The sequence below is a fragment of the Osmerus eperlanus genome, chromosome 23 (genome assembly GCF_963692335.1).
Source record: "Osmerus eperlanus chromosome 23, fOsmEpe2.1, whole genome shotgun sequence".
Classification (NCBI taxonomy): Eukaryota; Metazoa; Chordata; class Actinopteri; order Osmeriformes; family Osmeridae; genus Osmerus; species Osmerus eperlanus.
Genome location: NC_085040.1, coordinates 9,546,327 through 9,567,939, shown reverse-complemented (window position 1 = coordinate 9,567,939; position 21,613 = coordinate 9,546,327). Strand labels below are relative to the sequence as shown.

Below are 21,613 nucleotides of genomic sequence, written 5' to 3'. Positions count from 1 at the left end.
GGTCCTGATGGACCGCAGCCTTCTGCCGGAGGGGAGTGACTGAAACAGTGACCAGGGTGGGAGGAGTCGGCCACAATCTTCCTCGCTCGCCCCAGGGTCCTCGAGGTGTGCAGGTCCTCGAGGGCAGGCAGATTGCAGCCAATCACCTTCTCAGCAGTGCGGATGATACGCTGCAGCCTGCTCTTGTCCTTGGCAGCGTACCAGATGGTGATGGAGGAGGTGAGGATGGACTCAATGATGGCTGTGTAGAAGTGCACCATCATTGTCTTTGGCAGGTTGAATTTCTTCAGCTGCCGTAGGAAGTACATCCTCTGTTGTGCTTTCTTGGTGAGGGAGCTGATGTTCAGTTCCCACTTGAGGTCCTGGGAGAGGATAGTGCCCAGGAAGCGGAAGGACTCCACAGTGTTGACTGGGGAGTCACACAGAGTGGATGAGGGGATGTATTCTTCCTGAAGTCCACAACCATCTCCACTCTCTTAAGAGCATTGAGCTCTAGGTTGTTCTGGCTGCACCAGGTCACCAGGTTGGCCGCTTCCCACCTATAATCAGACTTGTCTCCACCAGAGATGAGCCCAATGAGGGTGGTGTTGTCCGCAAACTTCAGGAGTTTGACGGACGGATGACTGGAAGTGCAGCTGTTGGTGTACAGGGAGAAGAGCAGAGGAGAAAGGACGCAGCCCTGGGGTGATCCAGTGCTGATGGACCGGGAGTCAGAGACTTGTGTTCCCAGCATAACGCACTGCTTCCTTTCAGACAGGAAGTCTGTGATCCACCTGCAGGTGGAATCAGGCACGTTCAGCTGGGAGAGCTTCTCCTGAAGCAGGGCAGGGATGATGGTATTGAAGGCAGAGCTGAAGTCCACAAACAGGATCCTGGCATAGGATGCTGGGGAGCCCAGGTGCTGTAGGGTGAAGTGGAGGGCCATGTTAACTGCATCGTCCACAGACCTGTTGGCTCTGTAGGCAAACTGCAGGGGGTCCAGTAGAGGGTCTGTGATGGATTTAAGGTGTGCCATCACCAGGCGCTCAAAAGACTTCATTACCACAGAGGTCAGGGCGATGGGTCTGTAGTCATTATGTCCTGTTGGCCTTGCCTTTTTGGGCACAGGGATGATGGTGGAGGACTTGAGACAGGCTGGCACATGGCATGTCTCAAGGGAGGTGTTAAAGATGTAGGTAAACACCGGAGACAGCTGGTCAGCACAGTGCTTGAGGGTGGCTGGAGAGACAGCGTCTGGCCCAGCTGCTTTGCGGGGATTCTGCCTTTTGAAAATTCTGTTAACTTCACCCTCCTGAATGGAGAGAGTCGTCACTGTAGAGGGGGGGAGGTGGGAGGCCTCCTGGGTGGGAATGGGTATTTCAGGACTGTCCAATTGTCTTTCAAATCTGCAGTAGAACTCATTCAGGTCGTTGGCCAGGCGGGAGTCGTTAGTGGGGTGGGGGGCTCTGGGCTTGCTTGAGCCCTCTCCAGACAGAAGCAGAGTCGTTTGCAGAGAATTGGTGTTTTAGTCTCTCCGAGTACAGTCGTTAAGCCTCCCTCACCGCCTTGCTAAACCTGTTCTTCGACTCCTTGAAACTGTCTCTGTCCCCACTCCTAAACGCGGCCTCTTTCGCTGACCTCAACCTTCTGAGTTTAGCTGTAAACCAGGGTTTGTCGTTGTTGTAGCTCACTCTGGTGCGTGTTGGTATACAGCATTCCTCACAGAAGCTGATGTATGATGTCACAGCCTCTGTGAGAAATGTAGAATGAACCTAACCTTATATGACTTAAACGTCCCTTCTACAGTAGTGATAGCCTATTTTCAAGCATTTAGCCCACTCATATTGCATTCATTCACTAAGAACCACCTTTGAAACAAGTTGAACCCCCTTGAAACAAGCATTCTGCTAACTGAAAATATGCCCCCCCCCCCAAAAAAAAAAAAAAAAATAAGCTTGACATTTATTTATGGGGAAATGGCTCATTCAAAAGAAGTTTGCTTGAAGTGATCATTGTCAGTAACAATGCCAAATACCATTTGACGAGACTAGAGCCCTGCACGGTGGAGAAGCTGACCTCGGTAAATTGTGCTACGAGCAAGCTAGCCTAGCTTAGCTGCTGTTGCTAGCCAAACTTAAGGGGATTGTTTGAATGCGCCGGAAATGAAAAAAGTTTCTTTTGACATCAAGTTTAGGCTGTGGCATTGAAGACAGCGACACTCCACACAAGCTTGAGTTTAAATACATTATTGGGCAAGAGCACAACCTTTGTTCTCTCACATATATATTATTGTGTGAATGCTGTTCAGCATTCTCACTATTGTTTTTCCAACTTCTTAGTTCTTCCGCCATTTTTTGTCCTTTAACTCAGGGCTCTCAAGTTTTGAAGACAGGCAAGAGTGACATTCTCTGCTAATAAAATTATTACGCCTATTTGGAAAGAGATGTTTATAAAGTGACAATATGTCAGTCATCGTGTGATAATGAAAATAAGACTAGGCTAATTGGGTGTGCTTTGCCTTCGGCAAGGGCACAACCTTTGTTCTCTCACATATATATTATTGGGTGTGCTTTGCCTTCGGCAAGGGCACAACCTTTGTTCTTTCACATATATATTTATTTATTATTTATTTTCGCCCCCCTAAGGATCAGTCTCTTTTTGGACTACATACACAGCGGCGGTGTCAAAAGGTTCGTCTTGTTAGCGATTGCGTTGGTTGTATTTTTATTTACGTTCTGTTGCATGGTTTAAGTATAAATTGCGTTTTTGTGGTGAAAAGTGAAGCTAACGGTGGCTAATTTGCTAGCCACAGTCACTGACGTTACTAACGTCACTACGTCACTAACGTCACGAAAACACGCGTGACTACCTGTAGCAGAACATTCGTTTCGCATCTGTTAACTTGGGGGATAGCTAGGCTAACTATAGCTTTACTGCAAGGCAGCTGCAGAAACGCCACAAGCAAAGAGGCCAGGGTGATAACTATTTACTCATTTTACTTTGTGATATGACACACAATTGTGATGTGTAATGTACAGTATAAGCTGATATTATTAAGGAAGTACATCTACTTTCGGAAACAGTAGTCTACTATTTCACTGAAGTATTAGCATCATGACATTAGCCTGTGTTGCCCGGGCAACACATACTACAGTGGTCTATGATGTAGCGTTATCTGTTTTCAATCGTTAAAATAAACATTCCTCACATATACATTTTTGTTGTAGGATTTATTCTGACATTAGTAAACGATTTGTTGGTGAAATGACCATTACCTGTGGTTTCAAACCAGTGTAGCTCACTGCAACGCTGTAGCTTACGCGAGACACACGACAAAAACATCTAACTTACACAGCTGTTTAGGAAGTCAAACGGCGACAGAACATGTTCGGCACTCCCCTTACTTAAATCAAAAGTCTATCTAACTACTAACCTGAACTTCATTGCCACAGCCTAAACGTTGTCAATCTGTTCATGAAAATAATTAATTTCAGCCTAAACCGTACAACGGAACATTACATCCAATTCAACCAACGCAATCGCTACAGTACCAAGACGAACACAGCAGTAGTCTAGTACTGTACCGTAGTAGAATTTACCGGGGCAGCTTCTCCACACAGGGCTATATCGCATTTTGCGTTGTTACTGACAATGATCGCTACCAGTGAGATTTTTATCAATGAGCGATTTTCCACTAAATAAATGTCAAGCTTATTTACGTTTTGGGGGCATATTTTCAGTTAGCAGATGGTACTGTTTGAATCGCGATTCCATCTTCTACTGCCGGGTAACGTCGTAGAATAATCTTCAAAGGGGGTTCTTTATTAATGAATGAATGCAATGAGTAGGCTAAATGCCTGAAAATATCACGAGAAGGGAAAACTTAAAAGGACGTTTAAATCATAGAGATTAGGTCAATTTTTACACCGCTCTGCCAAATTTATTCGTTTTGATTCAGCTATGAGGCTGCCTCTTGCAGGGGAAATGAGAAGACATCTATTTCATTCTACACTTCACTCGTATTTTGAGTTGTAAATGATGTATGTAATCTTTATAAATAATAAGTATGCATTTTTATATTAAATATACAGAAATACGGACCCCTGTGCAACCGATGCAAGCAAGCACACCCTACAATTTCCCCAGAAATTGTACCCTCTCTAGTTATTATTATTATTTCTTTTTGCCCCCCTAAAACTCAGTCAATATTTGGCCTACATACACAACCTAGGTGTCAAAACTTTCGTCTTGGTAGCCATTGAGTTGCTTCTATTGGGATTTACGTTCCGTTGCATGGTTTATGTGGAAATTAAGTTTTTGTGGCGAAAAGTGAAGCTAACGGTGGCTAACTTGCTAGCCACAGTCAATGACGGTACTTACGTCACTAACGTCACGAAAACTCGCGTGACTACCTCTAGCAGAACATTAGTTTAGCAGCTCGTTAACTTCTGGGAGATAGCTAAGCTAACTGCTTTACTGCAAGGCAGCTGCAGAAACGCCACAAGCAAAGAGGCCAGGGTGATAACTATTTACTAATTTTACTTTCTGATATGACACACAATTGTGACGTGTAATGTACAATATAAGCTGATTTTGTTAAGGAAGTACATCTACTTTCGGAAACAGTAGTCTACTATGTCACTGAAGTATTAGCATCATGACATTAGCCTCTGTTGCCCAGGAAACACATACTACAGTGGTCTATGATGCATCTGTTTTCAATCGTTAAAATAAACATTCCTCACAAATACATTTTCGTTGTAGGATTTATTATGACATTACATTACAAGTAAACGATTTGTGGGTGAAATTATCATTACCTGTGGTTTCAAACCAGTGTTGCTCACTGCAACGCTGTAGCCTACGCGAGACACTACAAAAACATCTAGTACACAGCTGTTTAGGAGGTCAAACGGCGACAGAACATGTTCGGCACTCCCCTTACTTAAATCCAAAGTCTATCTAACTGCTAACCTTAACTTCATTGCCACAGCCTAAACTTTGTCAATCTGTTCATGAAAATAATTAATTTCAGCCTAAACCGTACAACGGAACGTTAAATCCAATTCAACCAACGCAATCGCTACCAAGACGAACACAGCAGTAGTCTAGTACTGTACCGTAGTAGTACAATTTACCGGGGCAGCTTCTCCACACAGGGCTATATCGCACTTGGCGTTGTTACTGACAATGATCGCTACCAGTGAGCTTTTTATGAAAGCGATTTTCCACTAAATAAATGTCAAGCTTATTTACGTTTTTGGGGGCATATTTTCAGTTAGCAGATGGTACTGTTTGAATCGCGATTCCATCTTCTACTGCCGGTAACGTCGTAGAATAATCTTCAAAGGGTTCTTTATTCATGAATGAATGCAATATGAGTAGGCTAAATTCCTTAAAATATCACGAGAAGGGAAAAACTTAAAAGGACGTTTAAGTCATAGAGATTAGGTCAATTTTTACACCGGTCTGCCAAATTTATTCGTTTTGATTCAACGATGAGGCTGCCTCTTGCAGGTGAAATAAGACATCTATTTCATTCTACACTTCACTCGTATTTTCAGTTGTAAATGAGCAGCAAAAAAAAATGCTTTTAAATCTATGTAATATTTATAAATAATAAGTATGCATTTTGATATCAAGTATACAGAAATATCAGTTGTAAAAATGTCATTCAAAAACGGACCCCTGTGCAACCGACGCACCCTACAATTTCCCCAGAAATTGTACCCTCTCTAGTTGGGTGTGCTCTCACCGAAGGCTTGAGCACACCCAATAATAATATATATGTGAGAGAACAAAGGTTGTGCACTTGCCGAAGGCAAAGCACACACAATAAGAAAAGGTAGAAACAAGTGTAATATAAACCAAATATAGCTCCAAGCAGTAATGGCGGATTCCTCCAAACGTTGCGAACCATTGAAAACATTTCAATACTTCAGAAATTGTCACTGTATAGAAAAATCCATGCTGCAGACTTACCAATGGGATACCAAATCTGAAATGCAATACCATCAAGATCCACAGGGGCCTTGGCTTCAAACCAAGGAGTGAAGGGAGGGGGCTTGGTGAGCCAACACATTCCAGAAAGCCTTGTATCTTTGTGCATCAGGGCGTGGCCTGTAGCGTCACCTATGGGTAATGGTGGGCCATTTGTGGTGTGGTAGTTACTCTTGGCCTTTACTATCAATGTTTCATTGGATAGTAAGGATTTTGAGAACTTTTTACCATTGCATACAAAATCGGAAATGCAATACCATCAAGATCCACAAGGGCCTTAGTTTCAAGCCAAGAAATGAGTGGGGGCTTGGTCAGCCCACAATCTCCTGAAATGTGTGTGCGTCTCGCCAAGCTCGCGCGTATGTCAAGGGAAAGGCTGAGTGTGTGAGAATGTGGAGAGCGCACGCGCTGAGGAGCAGAGGGAGACATTACATTGGAAATCTCCCTAGCAATTAGCCAAGCATGCATGTTTCAAATATTCACAATAAAGCTATTTTTCACTTTACAGTCAACTTTTTCTCAGATTTGTGTAATAAACATTCTCAAGTTTCTTCATATGAACTTGTGATTGTGATCAGAGTATCAGTTTTTGACTGGCGGATGTGTAAAGCATTATTTTAGCGTTAGCGATAAATTAGATTTCCTTTATATCAATCATTTTTGGAGATATGTTAGATAGTTGCCTTTGCACATGGTAATATGTTGTAGTGTCTTCCTCGTGACATACCAAGTTTAGTTTTGATATCTCAAAGATTTGCTGAGATATGATCCAACTTCCTGTTTGGTTGCTTTGCAGGAAGGATTGGGAAAAAACGTGTTTCCTAAATCTTTATTGTACAGAAAAATCCAAAATGGCGGCCGTTATAGGTTCTTGAGGCTTTTTTGTTCCTCATGAGAAATAAGGTAATGAATTTCAATTGAAAATTGACATATTGGGGCGTGGCCTGTAGCGCCACCTATTGTCTCACGTGGCCCATTTTTGGTATGGTAGTAGTTGGCATGTTGAAACTGTAGTTTCAACATGCCAAATTTCACAACTTTTCCCGCTACTGGTCTAGGGGCTGCCATTGACTCCCATGGGTAAAACATAATAATAATACCACCAATAACAATAGGGTTTTCCTACCGGAGGAACCCTAATAAGAAAAGGTAGAAACACTTGAGGTGGCTTCGCTGCTTGGCCACCAATAAATAGACATCTCTTAAGTGATGGGAAGTTGCATGTATTTCAATTTAAATTCAAAGGGGTGGGACATAACCCATTACATGAAGCTGTCCTCATGTGCTTGGAGCATTGTGATTGGACACATGAGAGCAAACTGTCAGACCTGAGCTGTCAATCAAGTAGCAGACATACAAGTTTCAGTCTTATTGAAACACTTGGGCCACTTTGAAAACGATTTAACCAGATATGTTATTTTTAACATGTGGCCTGTTCTTAGTCACGTTCATCGAATAAAACCAACCCAGTCTCATCCCAACTCGTCAAATATTGACGCTCAGGCAGACCCCTTTGGCGTCACTATACTGATGCCGGGGGGCGCCTTTTTCGTAGTTTTTTGACGCCTAGGTTTGCACATTGACTTCCATGTTAATATGTTTGGCTTTTGCCATAGAAAATTCTGAAATATGGCGTATTTTGACGCATTAGGTCTCCAATATATTTTGATGAGCTGCTTTCGGATTTTTACAAAACGTCACAAAAATAAATTGTGTGATTTGGTAAAAATCCGGCCGATGTGCTTTATACATGTTTCTCTTGTTATATCCAAGAAAATTAGTTTTTATTTCCACTAACCTCAGTCTTGTTTTATTGTCCAATAAACTTTGGTATTATTTTATAAACATTGATTTGCGTGGTTGGACTCACTTATGTAAGTCTACAAGCCACCGTCTGATCCTTTGCTTGGTAGACATAAGAGTAGACTACCTATGAAGAGAAGATTTACATAAAAAATTAGGCCATTCCAAGCAGATGTCCATTTTTTTATCCTATTAAAATGTTAAATGATGGATTCCTTGTAGCTGAATATTAATTGTCTGCACTGGGAGTGTGGCACGATGACGTCGCATTCAGAATAATCCATGCCTTTATAAGGTGATGGCGAGAAGGTCGGCTATATGAATTATATATATATTCTCATTTTTAAGGTGTTGAACACGTGTTATGACTTATACACATTTCTAAAGGAATTGAATAGGGATTCATATAATGTGCGCTACACAAATGTTTTAACCATAGTGAACTACCTGGACTACAAATATGCCGCATATTAGCTTAAAACATATTGGCGGGGTTTTCGGAAATGTTTATTTTCTATTTAAAAACTTTTTTGGAAAGATCTTTGTCTTCAGTTACATTTAAATCTCTTAATATGACAAATATACAAAAAAATTGTGTTTTATGAAAGGCGTAATTTATCAGTACTAAAAGCCAACATTTAACCCTTACATGCGTGAGTTCTAAATATTTCCCGACTAAATATTTCGCAGCGAAGCTCTACGTATTCTTATTCTTATTACACATCTTCTTCCATGGGAGTCTATGGCAGCCCCTAGAACCGCATTGTCAGAAGTTGTGAAATTTGGGACCAGTCCCGTCATCAATTTCACCAATTTTTATGTCTCCCATTCCAACCATCTAGCGCCACCAATGGGTCAAAGTTGAAGGTGTGTTTACACACGTTACTTTTGAACCATATGCCGCATTTTCCAAAATGAGGTATCGTTGGTACAGCGTGAGTTATTTTTACGAAGCGGAAGCTAGCTAGCTTTCGTTAGCTTCTGGGCTAACGTAACTAGCATAATACTCGTAGCAATGCTACTACCATGCTAGTGTTACTTGTTAGCCTCCTCATTAGTACATTTGGAAGCCGTACTAAACCGTTTGTCCCATAGTATTTGTCTATCGTAAAATATTCAATTAGAATGTGCATATGTGCAACGTTACGCTGTGGGGTCCGCATTCGAACGATCACATATGTGCGACGCTACTCCTTAAAGGGGTGATTGACTGGGTTTTTGGGGTATTTCACACTGTTCCTTAAGGTCTCCGAATAGGGTATGTAACATTGGGTGGGCTGAAAATGGCCCGGGTGCTGTTCTATGCCCCCTGATAGATCCTCTGAAATTTTCCCGGGAAAAAACACTAGGTTTTCTCTTTTTATGGTATGCTCATTAATATTTAGATGAGCTGCGCGCTGATTGGTTGGTTTTCAACAAGTGAAGCTGGGGAGTAAAAACGCAACACGGCCAACAGCACTCACTGAAACACCGAAGGTGGAGACTTGAAATAAAAACGTGCGAATAAATCTATTGTGTCTACACAACACTGTTTTCAACAGATTGACTAGATATCATTTGAAATGCTAACGTTAGTTGTTTCCAACTCTGTTGTCGAAGCAAACTGGATTGACTTAGGTGGGTAGAACGTTACAGCTTATAGCAACCAAACTATATCGTGATTCAACTCAGCTTCAGTAAGCTAGCTCTAGACATCTTGCTGAAAAATAACCTGACAAAGATCTGGACAAGCATGCATCGTGAATTGTAGATTTACATAACAACACGGGTTATTAATTTGAATGAAACAGTCAGGAACATGAAACAACGTTAGCCCCATTGCCAATAAACTAGGCTAAATCATCACACATTCTACCTATGCTCTTTGCGTTAGCAAGCTAAACTAGTTTAAATGCCTGCAGTCTGGGTGTTTTCGCTATCTAGCTGTTCTTGCATTCCTTGCAAATCAGCGTTAATTAAAAGCAGATGAGCTATTCTAGCTAACATTGACTAGACGGGCATGGCTGATGTTTGTCTATACCGTAGCGTAGAAGATCCCTGTGCAGTTCGACCCTCGACACATTTGGGCGAACCATTTCACCAAGGACGGTTTTGAAAACCTGGGACAATGTAGCTAAAGCAGGATTTGCTATGAAGCAGTTGCTAAAAAGAGGTGCGTTCCGACCTTACTTTCATCACAACCGCAAGCTGTAGTATGATTTTGTCGGTAACAGTTATTAGCAATGCTAATGTATCCTGTATCTAGCACCTGCCTTTCTCCAGTTCTTTCAAATAGATAAACTAGACAGGTGTTAGCAATAGGCCAGACTGCTATCTGAAGCTTCCCTTCTAATGCCGACTACAGCTAGAATCATTTGCTAAGTAAAAGTATGTTGATGTGTTTAGAAACGTATTTAGCAGTATACCTATGCTAGATACAGGAGACAGCATGACTATTAACTGCTAATAACAAAATCATACTGTAGCCTACTTACAGCTTGCGGTTGCGATGAGCGTACGGTCGGAACAGCACATCTTTTCAGGTTCAGCTTCTTAGCAAATCCTGCTTGAAGTTGTCCGAGGTTGTCAAAACTGTCTTGGGTGAAATGTTCAGAGCAAATGAATAATTGAGTGTCGAACTTCTCTGGGATCTTCTCATAGACAAACAGCAGCCATGCCTGTCGAATGTTTGGCTCCTTGGGAAGACTATGAGTGTTAGCCTTCCCTGTACAGCCTGGAACACAGCATTTACGACCGTGGTCCATTTTCAATATCCTTGTTATACTTCAAAACGTTATTCTTTGTAATTGCTTAGAAGTAGCCTACGAGCAGCGCGCAGCTAAACTAGCATCGGAGATCTATGCTACCTCGGACTGGGCAAGAACACCAGTGAGTGGGCTAGTGAGCAGAGCCAAAAAAGGCGGTCCCCGGACTGACGTCAGTCCGGTGGCTTTGTTGAAAAGCTAGCGTTATACAGCCAAATTTTTTCATTTTGAAATTTGCATAGGAAAGAGTTGTCAATGGACTTTGAGGTTCACTGTATGTTCATTTTACCCACCAAACTGTCATTATTCAACCATGACAAGGTAAAATCGGTTTTGCAATCAATCACCCCTTTAAAGATCCTGTAAAGTGGAATTAAAAACGAGTTTCAAGTTCACCACACCACAGAATAATGTGTTATTAACTACCCATCCAAATTCTAATGAAAAAAAAACACGACAAGTATGGTAAATTCGGCTTTGAAATCGTAAGAAAATCATCAGTCTTCTCTGTTCCAGACTGGGGGGGCGTGTCGCCTGAAGGAGCTGAAGCTCTGCCCCCTCGCTCAGTGGTGTATTGGTAAAATTAGAGGTGGGTAAACTATGAATTTTATTATTTATTTATTTATTATTACGTTTCATTAGGCCTATTTAGATGGAACCAGTAAGGTTGGCTTGTACCTGCATCATCGTATTTGAAAGCACGTTATTAGGCTAGCCGCTAGCGTTTGTCCCTGTCTTAATGCGATGTTCTGCGAACCAAAACAACGTTTACAAACGTGAATTGATCTTACTCTGTACTTGAGGCCTTTTGCGGGCATCTGTGGGAGTGGGAGCACTCGATGGTCTCCTTATATCCATGGCTAATTAATCCATTCCGAACAGGTAGGCTAATCCACAACGTGTATATGTTTACATAGTACTTTGTGGATCCTGATTGGTTTTTCTGCCGCAACGCATTGATTGGAGGGTCACAGACTATAAACAGCACAGTTGAAATGATTCAGACTACAGCGTTTATATGTTCAACAATATGAAATTTAGTTCTTGGTGTTTTAAAATTATACCAAATTTATTTTGGATTATTCCAACGGCAGAATACGAGGCGCAGGTAATTTAGATGTCCGTAAACGCATATAAACGCTATTTAGAGGTGGATAAACGCAATTGCCAGAATTTAGAGGTGGATAAAAGCTATTTCCCAATTTCGGGAGGTGCGTAAACGGCTTTTACGTGCGTTTAGCCCCCACTACATCCCTGCCCTCGCTGGAAGGCGCCACCTCTCTCAAGTAAGCTACCTACGACCCAGATAATGGACGCTACGTCAAGCCGAACAAAACAGTATAGAATTAGAATTTATTTGTTTAATGAGTGAAACATACAGATGCATATAAATGAAATGTTCCCCTGAGCTGTAACACAGGAGTAAAAATGGACACCAGAGACAGCAGACAGTGAGCTCTCCAACTACTTCTAGCACATTAGCTACCATTTCACCAAAATACCATCATTCTACACCGAGTAGCCTAATATCAAGTTAGCGGTTTGCACTAACTCATAGCAGAGATACCCCTGGAAAAGTTATCTAGTATAATTATAACAAGCACACAGAACTGAGTCATGAACTGCTGGTGGCGGTGGATGGTCCAGGTGCGACCGGAGGATGAAAGGCAGGGGGGGTGATGCTCGGTACGGCTCTGCGCTGCAAGAGAAGCTGCATGTTGGTGAACCCCGTCTGTCTCTGGTCCATGTTAAAACTGTCCGCCATGAAATGGTCACTGGCTCAGAGGCGTCTGTTGGAGTTTATCCGAAGCCACATATAAAATGTGTTGTAATTCCTACACCGTTCACCTGATTTGGATGTAAATACCCTGAAATTAAAGCTGAAAGTCTGCACTTAAAGCACATCTTGATTGTTTCATTTCAAATCCATTGTGGTGGTATACAGAGCCAACATGATGAAAATGGTGTCAATGTCCAAATACTTATGGACCTAACTGTACGTGCGGATGCTCTTCATTGACTTCAGCTCCGCCTTCAACACCATAGTACCATCCAGGCTCATCGTGAAACTAAAGGACCTGAACATCAGTCCTTCCATGTGCAGCTGGATATTGAACTTCCTGACAGAAAGGCCACAGGCAGTACGGCTAGGTAACATCACCTCAACCAGTCTAACACTCAGCACTGGTGCCCCACAGGGTTGTGTGTTAAGCCCACTGTTGTACTCTCTATTCACCTATGATTGTGCAGCCACTAACAGCTCCAACACCATCATTAAGTTTGCTGATGACACCACCATTATCGGCTGCATCAAGAATGGTGATGAGTCTGCCTACAGAGCAGAGGTGGCAACAATGACATCCTGGTGTCAGCATAACAGCCTGTTGCTCAATGTAGCAAAAACCAAGGAGTTGATAGTGGACTACAGGCGGCTGCAGGGAGAACATGCACCCATTCACATCGAGGGCACAGCTGTGGAGAGAGTCAAAAGTTTCTGATTTTTTGGTATCAACTTCAGCGAGGACCTGAGTTGGACCACCATATTGGTGTGGTTACAAGGACAGCGAAACAGAGGCTCTTTTTTCTGCGGTGACAGCGGAAACTTGGCACGGATTGCACTATACTGACCAATTTTTACCACTGGACCATTGAGAGCATACTGACTGGTGGCATTACAACATGGTTTGGCAACAGCACTGCCTAGGACAGGAAGACACTACAAGAGTGGTCAAATCTGCACAGCGTATTACAAGGACTGCATTCAGGACCTTTACAGCCAGCACTGCAGGAGAAAGGCCAAGTGAATCATTTTTTGACCCTAGTCATCCCTGCCACAGTCTTTTCTCCCTCCTGCCTTCTGGATGGCGATAGAAGAGCATAAGGACTTGTACCAGCAGATACAGGGATCGTTTTTACCCACATGCCATCTGGATGCTGAACTGTCCTTGAAATATCTTTTTGCACTACAATTTTTCTTATTTTTTTATTATCAAACGCTGCACCACAAATGATAATTGTGTAATAAACGCTGCAGCGTTTAATCAAAGGAACATGGTATATGACAGCAATAATGTTTAATGTAACTGGCCTTTCTAACATTACAAGTGGCCCCAGCATTGCCCCTTATGGTCTAGGTGCATTGCAAATGAAGACGAGCCTTTTCTTGAGGTTGTCAAATGTCCCATGCAAAGTCACTCAAAACACGGGTTCGATTCCAGGCTCTGGCAAGAGTTTTTACCTCTAAACTGGTCAATATATACACATCTGACAAAAGACCAGCTCGACCTTTGCCTGTAAACAGTGATTCTGACTGTCAGAGACCTTTAAATAGCCTGACTTACTGAAATTGGCAAAACTAGCCTGGCTAACGTAGGTCGCTTTCTCAGGGCATATGACGAATGAAACAGGCTCGCCTTGAAAAATCAGATGTACTGGCTATCTTTAGCAGGCCCTCGTCTACAAAAAGATGTCCTCCCTGAGGTTTTTGGAGTAGAATTGAGTGAAATACAAAATTGTTTACACACTGCCAGTGGGCGAGCCGATCCTGACTCTGAGGCTAACGTCAAAACAATGTACAGTACCCCCGGTCCACAAATCACAAAAATAATCGGAGCATCTGGCTAAAAGCACAATTCCCACATCTCCTAACGGCTTCCCTCCTCGACCTTTTACGTGTACACGTAACTGTAAAAAGGTTGAACTTATGAACATGACGCACCCAAGGAATGGCTGCCGCCTATGCGGTAGCTGCTTGGCCCCTAATAATAATAATAATAATAATACTAACAATAACAATAGGTGCCTCGCAGCTTCGCTGCTTGGCCCCTAATAATAATAATACTAACAATAACAATAGGTGCCTCGCAGCTTCGCTGCTTGGCCCCTAATAATACTAACAATAACAATAGGTGCCTCGCAGCTTCGCTGCTGCTTGGCCCCTAATAAATATAGCTGCAAGCAGCAATGGAGGGGCCAAGCAGTCCAGAGCAGGACATGGCCTCCATAGCACTTGTGCAACAATTAAGTCACAACAACCTGTTGCACTCATGCAACACACCAAGTTTGGTTGAAATATATGTTTGCGTTCAAGAGTACTGAGAGTTCAAAGTTATTTTTCTGGTATAACACTGCAGGCCTCCTCTGCTCCTCATGGGAACGATGGAACCCAAGTTTGGTGACAATCGCGCAAATGGTTGCTGAGATATGCTCTTGCGCCTCGTTTGGCGGCTTCGCCACCGCTTTAGATCGTCTCTACCGAACAAACGTTTTTGAAAATTGAAAATCCATCTGATTGCTTTTGTGAAACTGGGTCTAAAGATCATCTTTGCCAAATTTGGTAAACATTGGACAAAAATTGGGGCGTGCAAAAGGTTTTTACACTTTTCCATGAAATCCAAAATGGCGGCCACGTCCAGTCGAATTTTATGAAAAGTTATTAATAGTCAGGCTTGATATCTCACAAGACATCAACAGACAAAGAAATTACTTTATGAAGATAAACACTTCAACAGTTATTAGCCAAAACACGTTTATGCTTCCGGCCACGCCCCCTTTTAGTCACATGACACAATCTTTGGAGGACATCCTCAGAATAAGGTTCCGAGACGGCGTACCAAATTTAGTTTCACTGCCTCAAACAACTGCTGAGATATGACTTCACTTCCTGTTTGGTGGCTTTTCTGCTGATTTTGATTGGCTGTCACGGACAAACGGTTGTGGGTATCAAAATGCTCTACGATAACTTTTGTGCGGCTTGGTCTGAAGAGCATATCTGGTAATTTTGAAGAAGATTTGACAAAGATTGTAGGAGGAGTAGGCTTTCAAAGGTTTTTGATACAACCGGAAATAGCGGAAAATCTATATAACCGGAAATTGACGTCTTGATCCAGGGAATCCAATGGTACCTCATTTTTGAAAAGTCATACGGTTCAAAAGTTGCGTGTGTAAACACAAGTCCAACTTTGACCCATTGGTGGCGCTAGAGTGGTCTAATGGGATACATGAAACTTGGTGTAGGTATAGAAGGAACTGTCATTAATGAGTGTGCCAAATTTCACAAAAGGTTATCCAAGGGTTCTAGGGGCTGCCATTGACTCCCATGGAACTAGAATAATAATAATAAAACTAACAATAACAATAAGTTTCCTCCTTACGGAGGAATCCTAATAATAAAACTAACAATATCAATAGGTTTCCTCCTTACGGAGGAATCCTAATAAAACTAACAATAACAATAGGTTTCCTCCTTACGGAGGAATCCTAATTATAAGAAAAGGTAGAAACACTTGAGGTGGCTGCGCCGCTTCGCGGCTTGGCCACCAATAAGAAGAAGAAAAGGTAGAAACACCTAAAGTGGCTTCGCCGCTTCGTGGCTTGGCCACCAATAATGTAGGCTAGTTAGGTTATAGGTTTTTCAGTCAGTGCATTTGATAAATAATTATTGTGTCCATGCGCTTAAAATTATGATTAATGTAAAATGATATTCCTCGTCCGCCAGATCTTTTCATAAAAAATGTAATGCATATGTTTTTAGATCGGTTTATTTTATATTCTTTATACATTTTATAAATAACTTTTAACGTTATGAATAACGTTTGTCAATTTTCTTGTGTAACAAAAGAAACATGTATAAAGCACATCTGCCAGATTTTTACAAAATCACCCAATTTATTTTGGTGACGTTTTGTAAAAATCCGAAAGCAGCTCATCAAAATCTATTGGAGACCTAATGCATCAAAATACAACGCCATATTTCAGAATGTTCTACGGGAAAAGCCAAACATATTAACGTGGAAGTCAATGTGCAAGTTGGGATGAGACTGGGTTGGTTTTATTCGATGAACGTGACTGAGAACAGGCCAAATGTTAACAATAGATTTGAAATTGGCCCATTTGTGTTTCAATAAGATTGAATATGTCTACTACTTGATTGACAGCTCAGGTCTGTCAGTTTGCTCTCAAGTGTCCAATCACAGTGCTCCAAGAGTAAAACATTGCAGTCCAATAAGGACAGCCCTGTGCCACTGGTTATGTGGCACAGGGCCTGCCCCTTTGCATTTAAATTGAAATGCATTGTATTTTCCAGAATTTTTTAAAATGGCCCTAAAACATAACCTGTAAAGGTTTATGACTGGTATTGAGCTGTAGAACGGTGCTGGCAGCCTGGCACAACCAAGACACACACTTCTCTGACCCTCTACCTGATCACGTGCTTGCTTCAATGAATGTGACTGAGAACAGGCCACATGTTAACAGTAATATATCTGGTTAAATCGTTTAAAAAGTGGCCCGTCACTTAAGAGATGTCTATTTATTTATTTATTTAATTATGGCACATTTAGTCCTCCATACACACTGCACACACACTCTATCTTAAGGTCAGTTCCTCTCAGTATGAAGTAAGGTATACAAATTCTAGACTTTGTGGCTGGTGTAGATTGTTTAAACTCACTGGTCAAACTCAGCTAATCGCTGGCTTTTAGTTGGCGTAGCTGGAAGTGGTCGTGCTTGAGATGTCGGAGGTGAGGGGTTCGATCCCAAGTATGTGCGAGCTTCGGCCAAGTGTACCCCCAAAGGGTGCGTAACCACATCTGTTACATTGGTGCCGTGACCCGGATTCCATCAGGTTACCTGCAGCCGACCGGCTGGGGTAGCTGTGATGTGTGGAGTGAGTTTAGAGGGGTGAGTGTAGACGGTGTAGATTGGTTACAAGCCAGTGAATTGCTGGCTTTTCGTTGGTGTATCTGGTAGTGGTCGTTCTTGAGATGTCCGAGGTGGCGGGGTTGATCCCGATTACGGGCTCGACCACGTCTGTTACATTTAGTCTTGAAAATCTGTTAATAGCAACATCACCACCTGCAGATTTATGCTGCATTCTGCTCTTTTGTTTTGCTTCTGCATTCTGCATCATCTTGTCAGTTTTCTTACAGTGTCTTGTTCCCACAGATAGTGAATCTCATCGAAGAGACTGGACACTTCCATATCACAAACACAACTTTTGACTTTGACCTCTGCTCTTTGGACAAAACCACAGTCAGAAAGCTTCAAAGTTACCTGGAAACGTCTGGAGTTTTGTAAGGCGAAGAGCTATAGGCTGCCAGTGGGTTTGGTGAATGTTAACTTCCTCTAACTACTATTTTGTCTCGTTTTACTTGAACTTTCACTGCAATGCAAACTGTTCCCTCCTTGAGTGAAACCAGTATTCGGTTTGGGTCCTTGTTCTTTCTTTCTTTAGTCAGGAGTTGGCTTGTGATAGACAAAGAACAGGTTTAACCACTACATCACCCTGAAAATTACCCAGGTTGACCAGATCACCTTATAAGCCTTGAAAATTTCACAATTCACAAAAACTAATTGAAAACACCGTATTGCTCTTACTTTACATATTGTTATCGTGTACTGTATGTGCGTGTTATGTTTTGTTCTTTGTGACATGTATGTGCAACTGCCTTACTGCTTTATCAGGCTAATTTATTGAATTTGAGTTCCAAGTGTGTGTGATGGCGAGAACAGAATTATACTTGCACCAGCACCTCACAGCAAGCATATCTCGTGCTGTATATGACAGTCAAGATCTTTATAACTAAAAAATGTGAGGAATTACTTGAGTGAAAATAAAATGTCAAAGCAGGGGAAGGCTCTTTCTGAGGTTATATGAAGTACAGAAAAGGGCAATGGAACAAGTCATGCACTTACAATTGTCACATTGATATCATAATTGTGGTATCAAACATTTGTATTTATACTGAATAATTATTTCGAAAAGGTGCTGCATTACATAGTTATTAGCTTGTGCTTGTTTAAAGCTGTAACTGTCCTCAAGATGGAACAGTCAATAATTACTTTTTTTTATATACAAATGTACTATTTAGAGTGCAGGACATCAGAAAATCTTTATTTATTAAATGGGGATCTTAGTTGCCAAATCTGCATACATTTGGGGAGACGTTTCTGTGTCACTTGCTATGGTTAATATGTTGTCCATAAACTAATTTTAGGAATTGATTTTGTTTGATATTCAAAGGCTGTACCATATGTGGGAGAATGCATGCAGTCTTTTTCAGGGGCCATGACAGCAGAATGTGCTGTTTAACTTTGGCTTGACTTTTATGTTCCTTATGAGTTATTGTAAATCGTAGAAAAATATTTTTTTTAATTGAAAAGTAAAATATTCATTATTATGTACAAATAAAGTAATGAATATCCTGCATAGGAAAGTGTATTGGCACTGTGATTTCAAAATTGTGTTGCATTCTTGTACTTTACTGGAAAATATTTGATTGAATGCCCTATCTTTTCATATTTTGCCTTTGCTCTATTTCCAAGCCCAAATACATCTGTTTTGATTGAAAGAATATCATATATTGTTTGTGTCTATATAAACTGTATTTGTGTTAACTATGTTCTTTTTTTTTTTTTTTTTACTGACTGACTGACTGACTCATCTTTAATGGAAATATTTCTTAGCATGGGGCTCCCTGGTAGCTCACTGGGTAGGGTGCGTACCATACGAGCTGAGGCCCACACGCAGCATCCCGGGTTTGATTACACCTCTGGCCATTTCTTCCCCTCCCCTCTCCAATTTCCTGTCTATCTCTGTCAGTGAGGAACACAAGGTTGCTTCGTCCTCCATTGTCACATTTGCTCTACACAGCAACAATGAACCCGAGCTAATGACTTGTGATTGTCTGCGCAATGACATTTAGACCACTTAAATTATTGATAGCTATCAGGATGTGAAGAGACCTTCAACCAGTATAAAAAAAAAAAAATCTGGATACAATATCAATTCCTATTTTTAACACAACTTGCACTACACAAGTTCACTTGTGTACCTGGGAAGATCTGTCAAGTACATATTTTTATTTGGAAGGATTTCAAAAGTATTTACAACCAATTCTTCTTAAAGATCCTGTAAAGTGGAATTGAAAATGACTTTTAAATTCATCACACCACAGAAGAATGTGTTGTTTACTACCCATCCAAATTCGAATGGAAAAAAAAAACACAGACAAGTATGTTAAATTAGGCTTTGAAATCGTGAGAAAATCAGCAGTCTTCTCTGCTTGAGACTGGGGGGAGCCTGTCGCCTGAAGGAGCTGAAGCTCCGCCCCCTCGAATGTATTGAATTTAGCAACAACAGCAACACTAGCTTAATCGATTGCAGATATCATAACAGCCATACCTGCAGTCTCCAACTACTTCTAGAACATTAGCTACCATTTCACCAAAATACCATCATTCTACACCGAGTAGCCTAATATCAAGTTAGCGGTTTGCACTAACTCATAGCAGAGATACCTCTGGAAAGGTTATCCAGTATAATTATAACAAGCACACAGAACCGAGTGATGAACTGCTGGTGGCGGTGGATGGTCCAGGTGCGACCGGAGGAGGAACGGCCGGGAGGGGGATGCTCGGTACGGCTCCGCGCTGCAAGAGAAGCCGTGTGTCCCTGAACCCCGTCTCTCTGGTCCATGTTAAAACTATCCGCCGTGAAATGGTCACTGCAGAGGCGGCTGTTGGAGTTTATCCGAAGCTTTCCATCAGTGTGGCTCTTCACAAAATCTATCCACCTATTTTTCCTTTCCTCATCAATAGGGAAATTAAATAGCGTTGCAGCGCAGATGAAATTCTTGCATCCAGGGAAGATGCAGTTGCGAGTGGAGGGAGACATACTGAAGCTAGCTAGCTAGCTGATGTAGGCTACAATATCAGTACCGCAGGAGGAGCGATTCAGTGATCTGACGTAGATAGGGCGAAATGACGTAGATAGGGCATTTTTTGGCTCCGCCCATTAAAACCTGATCTGAAAACGGAAGAGAAACTGTTCTTCGGTTTAAAGATACTGTAAAGTAAATTCCATGTTTTGCTTCTAAGTACATTATATACGTGTGAAATGAGTTCCTGAAAGCATGTGCAAAGCACTAAAACCTTGTCGCACTGAAATGTGGAGTTAGACCGATCAGGTTTTAATGGGCGGAGCCAAAAAATGCTCGGTGTAGAATGATGGTATTTTGGTGAAATGGTAGCTAATGTGCTAGAAGTAGTTGGAGAGCTCACTGTCTGCTGTCTCTGGTGTCCATTTTTACTCCTGTGTTACAGCTCAGGGGAACATTTCATTTATATGCATCTGTATGTTTTACTCATTGAACAAATAAATTCTAATTCTATACTGTTTTGTTCGGCTTGACGTAACGTCCATTATCTGGGTCGTAGGTAGGCAGCGAGGGGCGGAGCTTCAGCTCCTTCAGGCGACACGCCCCCCCAGTCTCAAGCAGAGAAAAGTGCTGATTTTGTCACGATTTCAAAGCCTAATTGGGTGTGCTCAAGCCTTCGGCGAGAGCACAACCTTTGTTCTCTCACATATATATTTATTATTGTGAGAATGCTGTTAAGCATTCTCACTATTGTTTTCCTGTTTCTCTTTATTGTGAGAATGCTGTTAAGCATTCTCACTATTGTTTTCCTGTTTCTCTTTATTATTGTGAGAATGCTGTTAAGCATTCTCACTATTGCTTTTCAACTTCTCAGTTCTTCCGCCGTTTTTTGGCCTTTAACTCGTTCTGCATACTTTAACCGATTCCTACAACTTTTGTATCAAAACGTTCAGCTCCTTCAGGAGATGATGGCTATGACTTTTGGTATTTCTCACTTTTATACTTTTTAAGACATTAAGGTTTTTGTGCAAATTATTCTCCCATTAAAAGTAATGGTAAATCCTTTCAAATCATTAAAAAGCTTCCTCCTCTTTCAAACGTAACTACTTCAGCTTACTTTCAGCTATTCAACCTTTAAAATGTTCACAAGACATTCAGCTATTCCCAAATGATTCAGCTTTTTCAAATGTTCAGCCAATTTTGAATTATGACAGTTTGAAATACATTAAAATGTTTGCTCCTTCTTGATTTTTATGAATGAGCAGCAAGCAGAGTGTTTTTCTGATATTCAACTAATTTGTCAAACAAATTCCTCTAACGTTCATATAGTTTAACTTACAGAAACAAATTATACCTTAAAATGTAGGAAAAATTGTCCTCTTTCAGCCAATGTAACTACTAAAGAGCTCACATTTACAGATTTTCAGC

General features: G+C 41.5%; 1 protein-coding gene across 1 annotated transcript in view; it reads left to right on the top strand.

The window, feature by feature from the left end:
- Window positions 1-18,912, top strand: part of mllt3 (MLLT3 super elongation complex subunit) — a 105,119-nt gene extending 86,207 nt beyond the window's left edge. Inside the window, 1 exon segment of the mRNA XM_062449613.1 lies at window positions 17,472-18,912. Coding sequence (XP_062305597.1) covers window positions 17,472-17,603 — 132 coding nt within the window. The 3' untranslated portion in view covers window positions 17,604-18,912.
- Window positions 18,913-21,613: the final 2,701 nt, after the last annotated feature.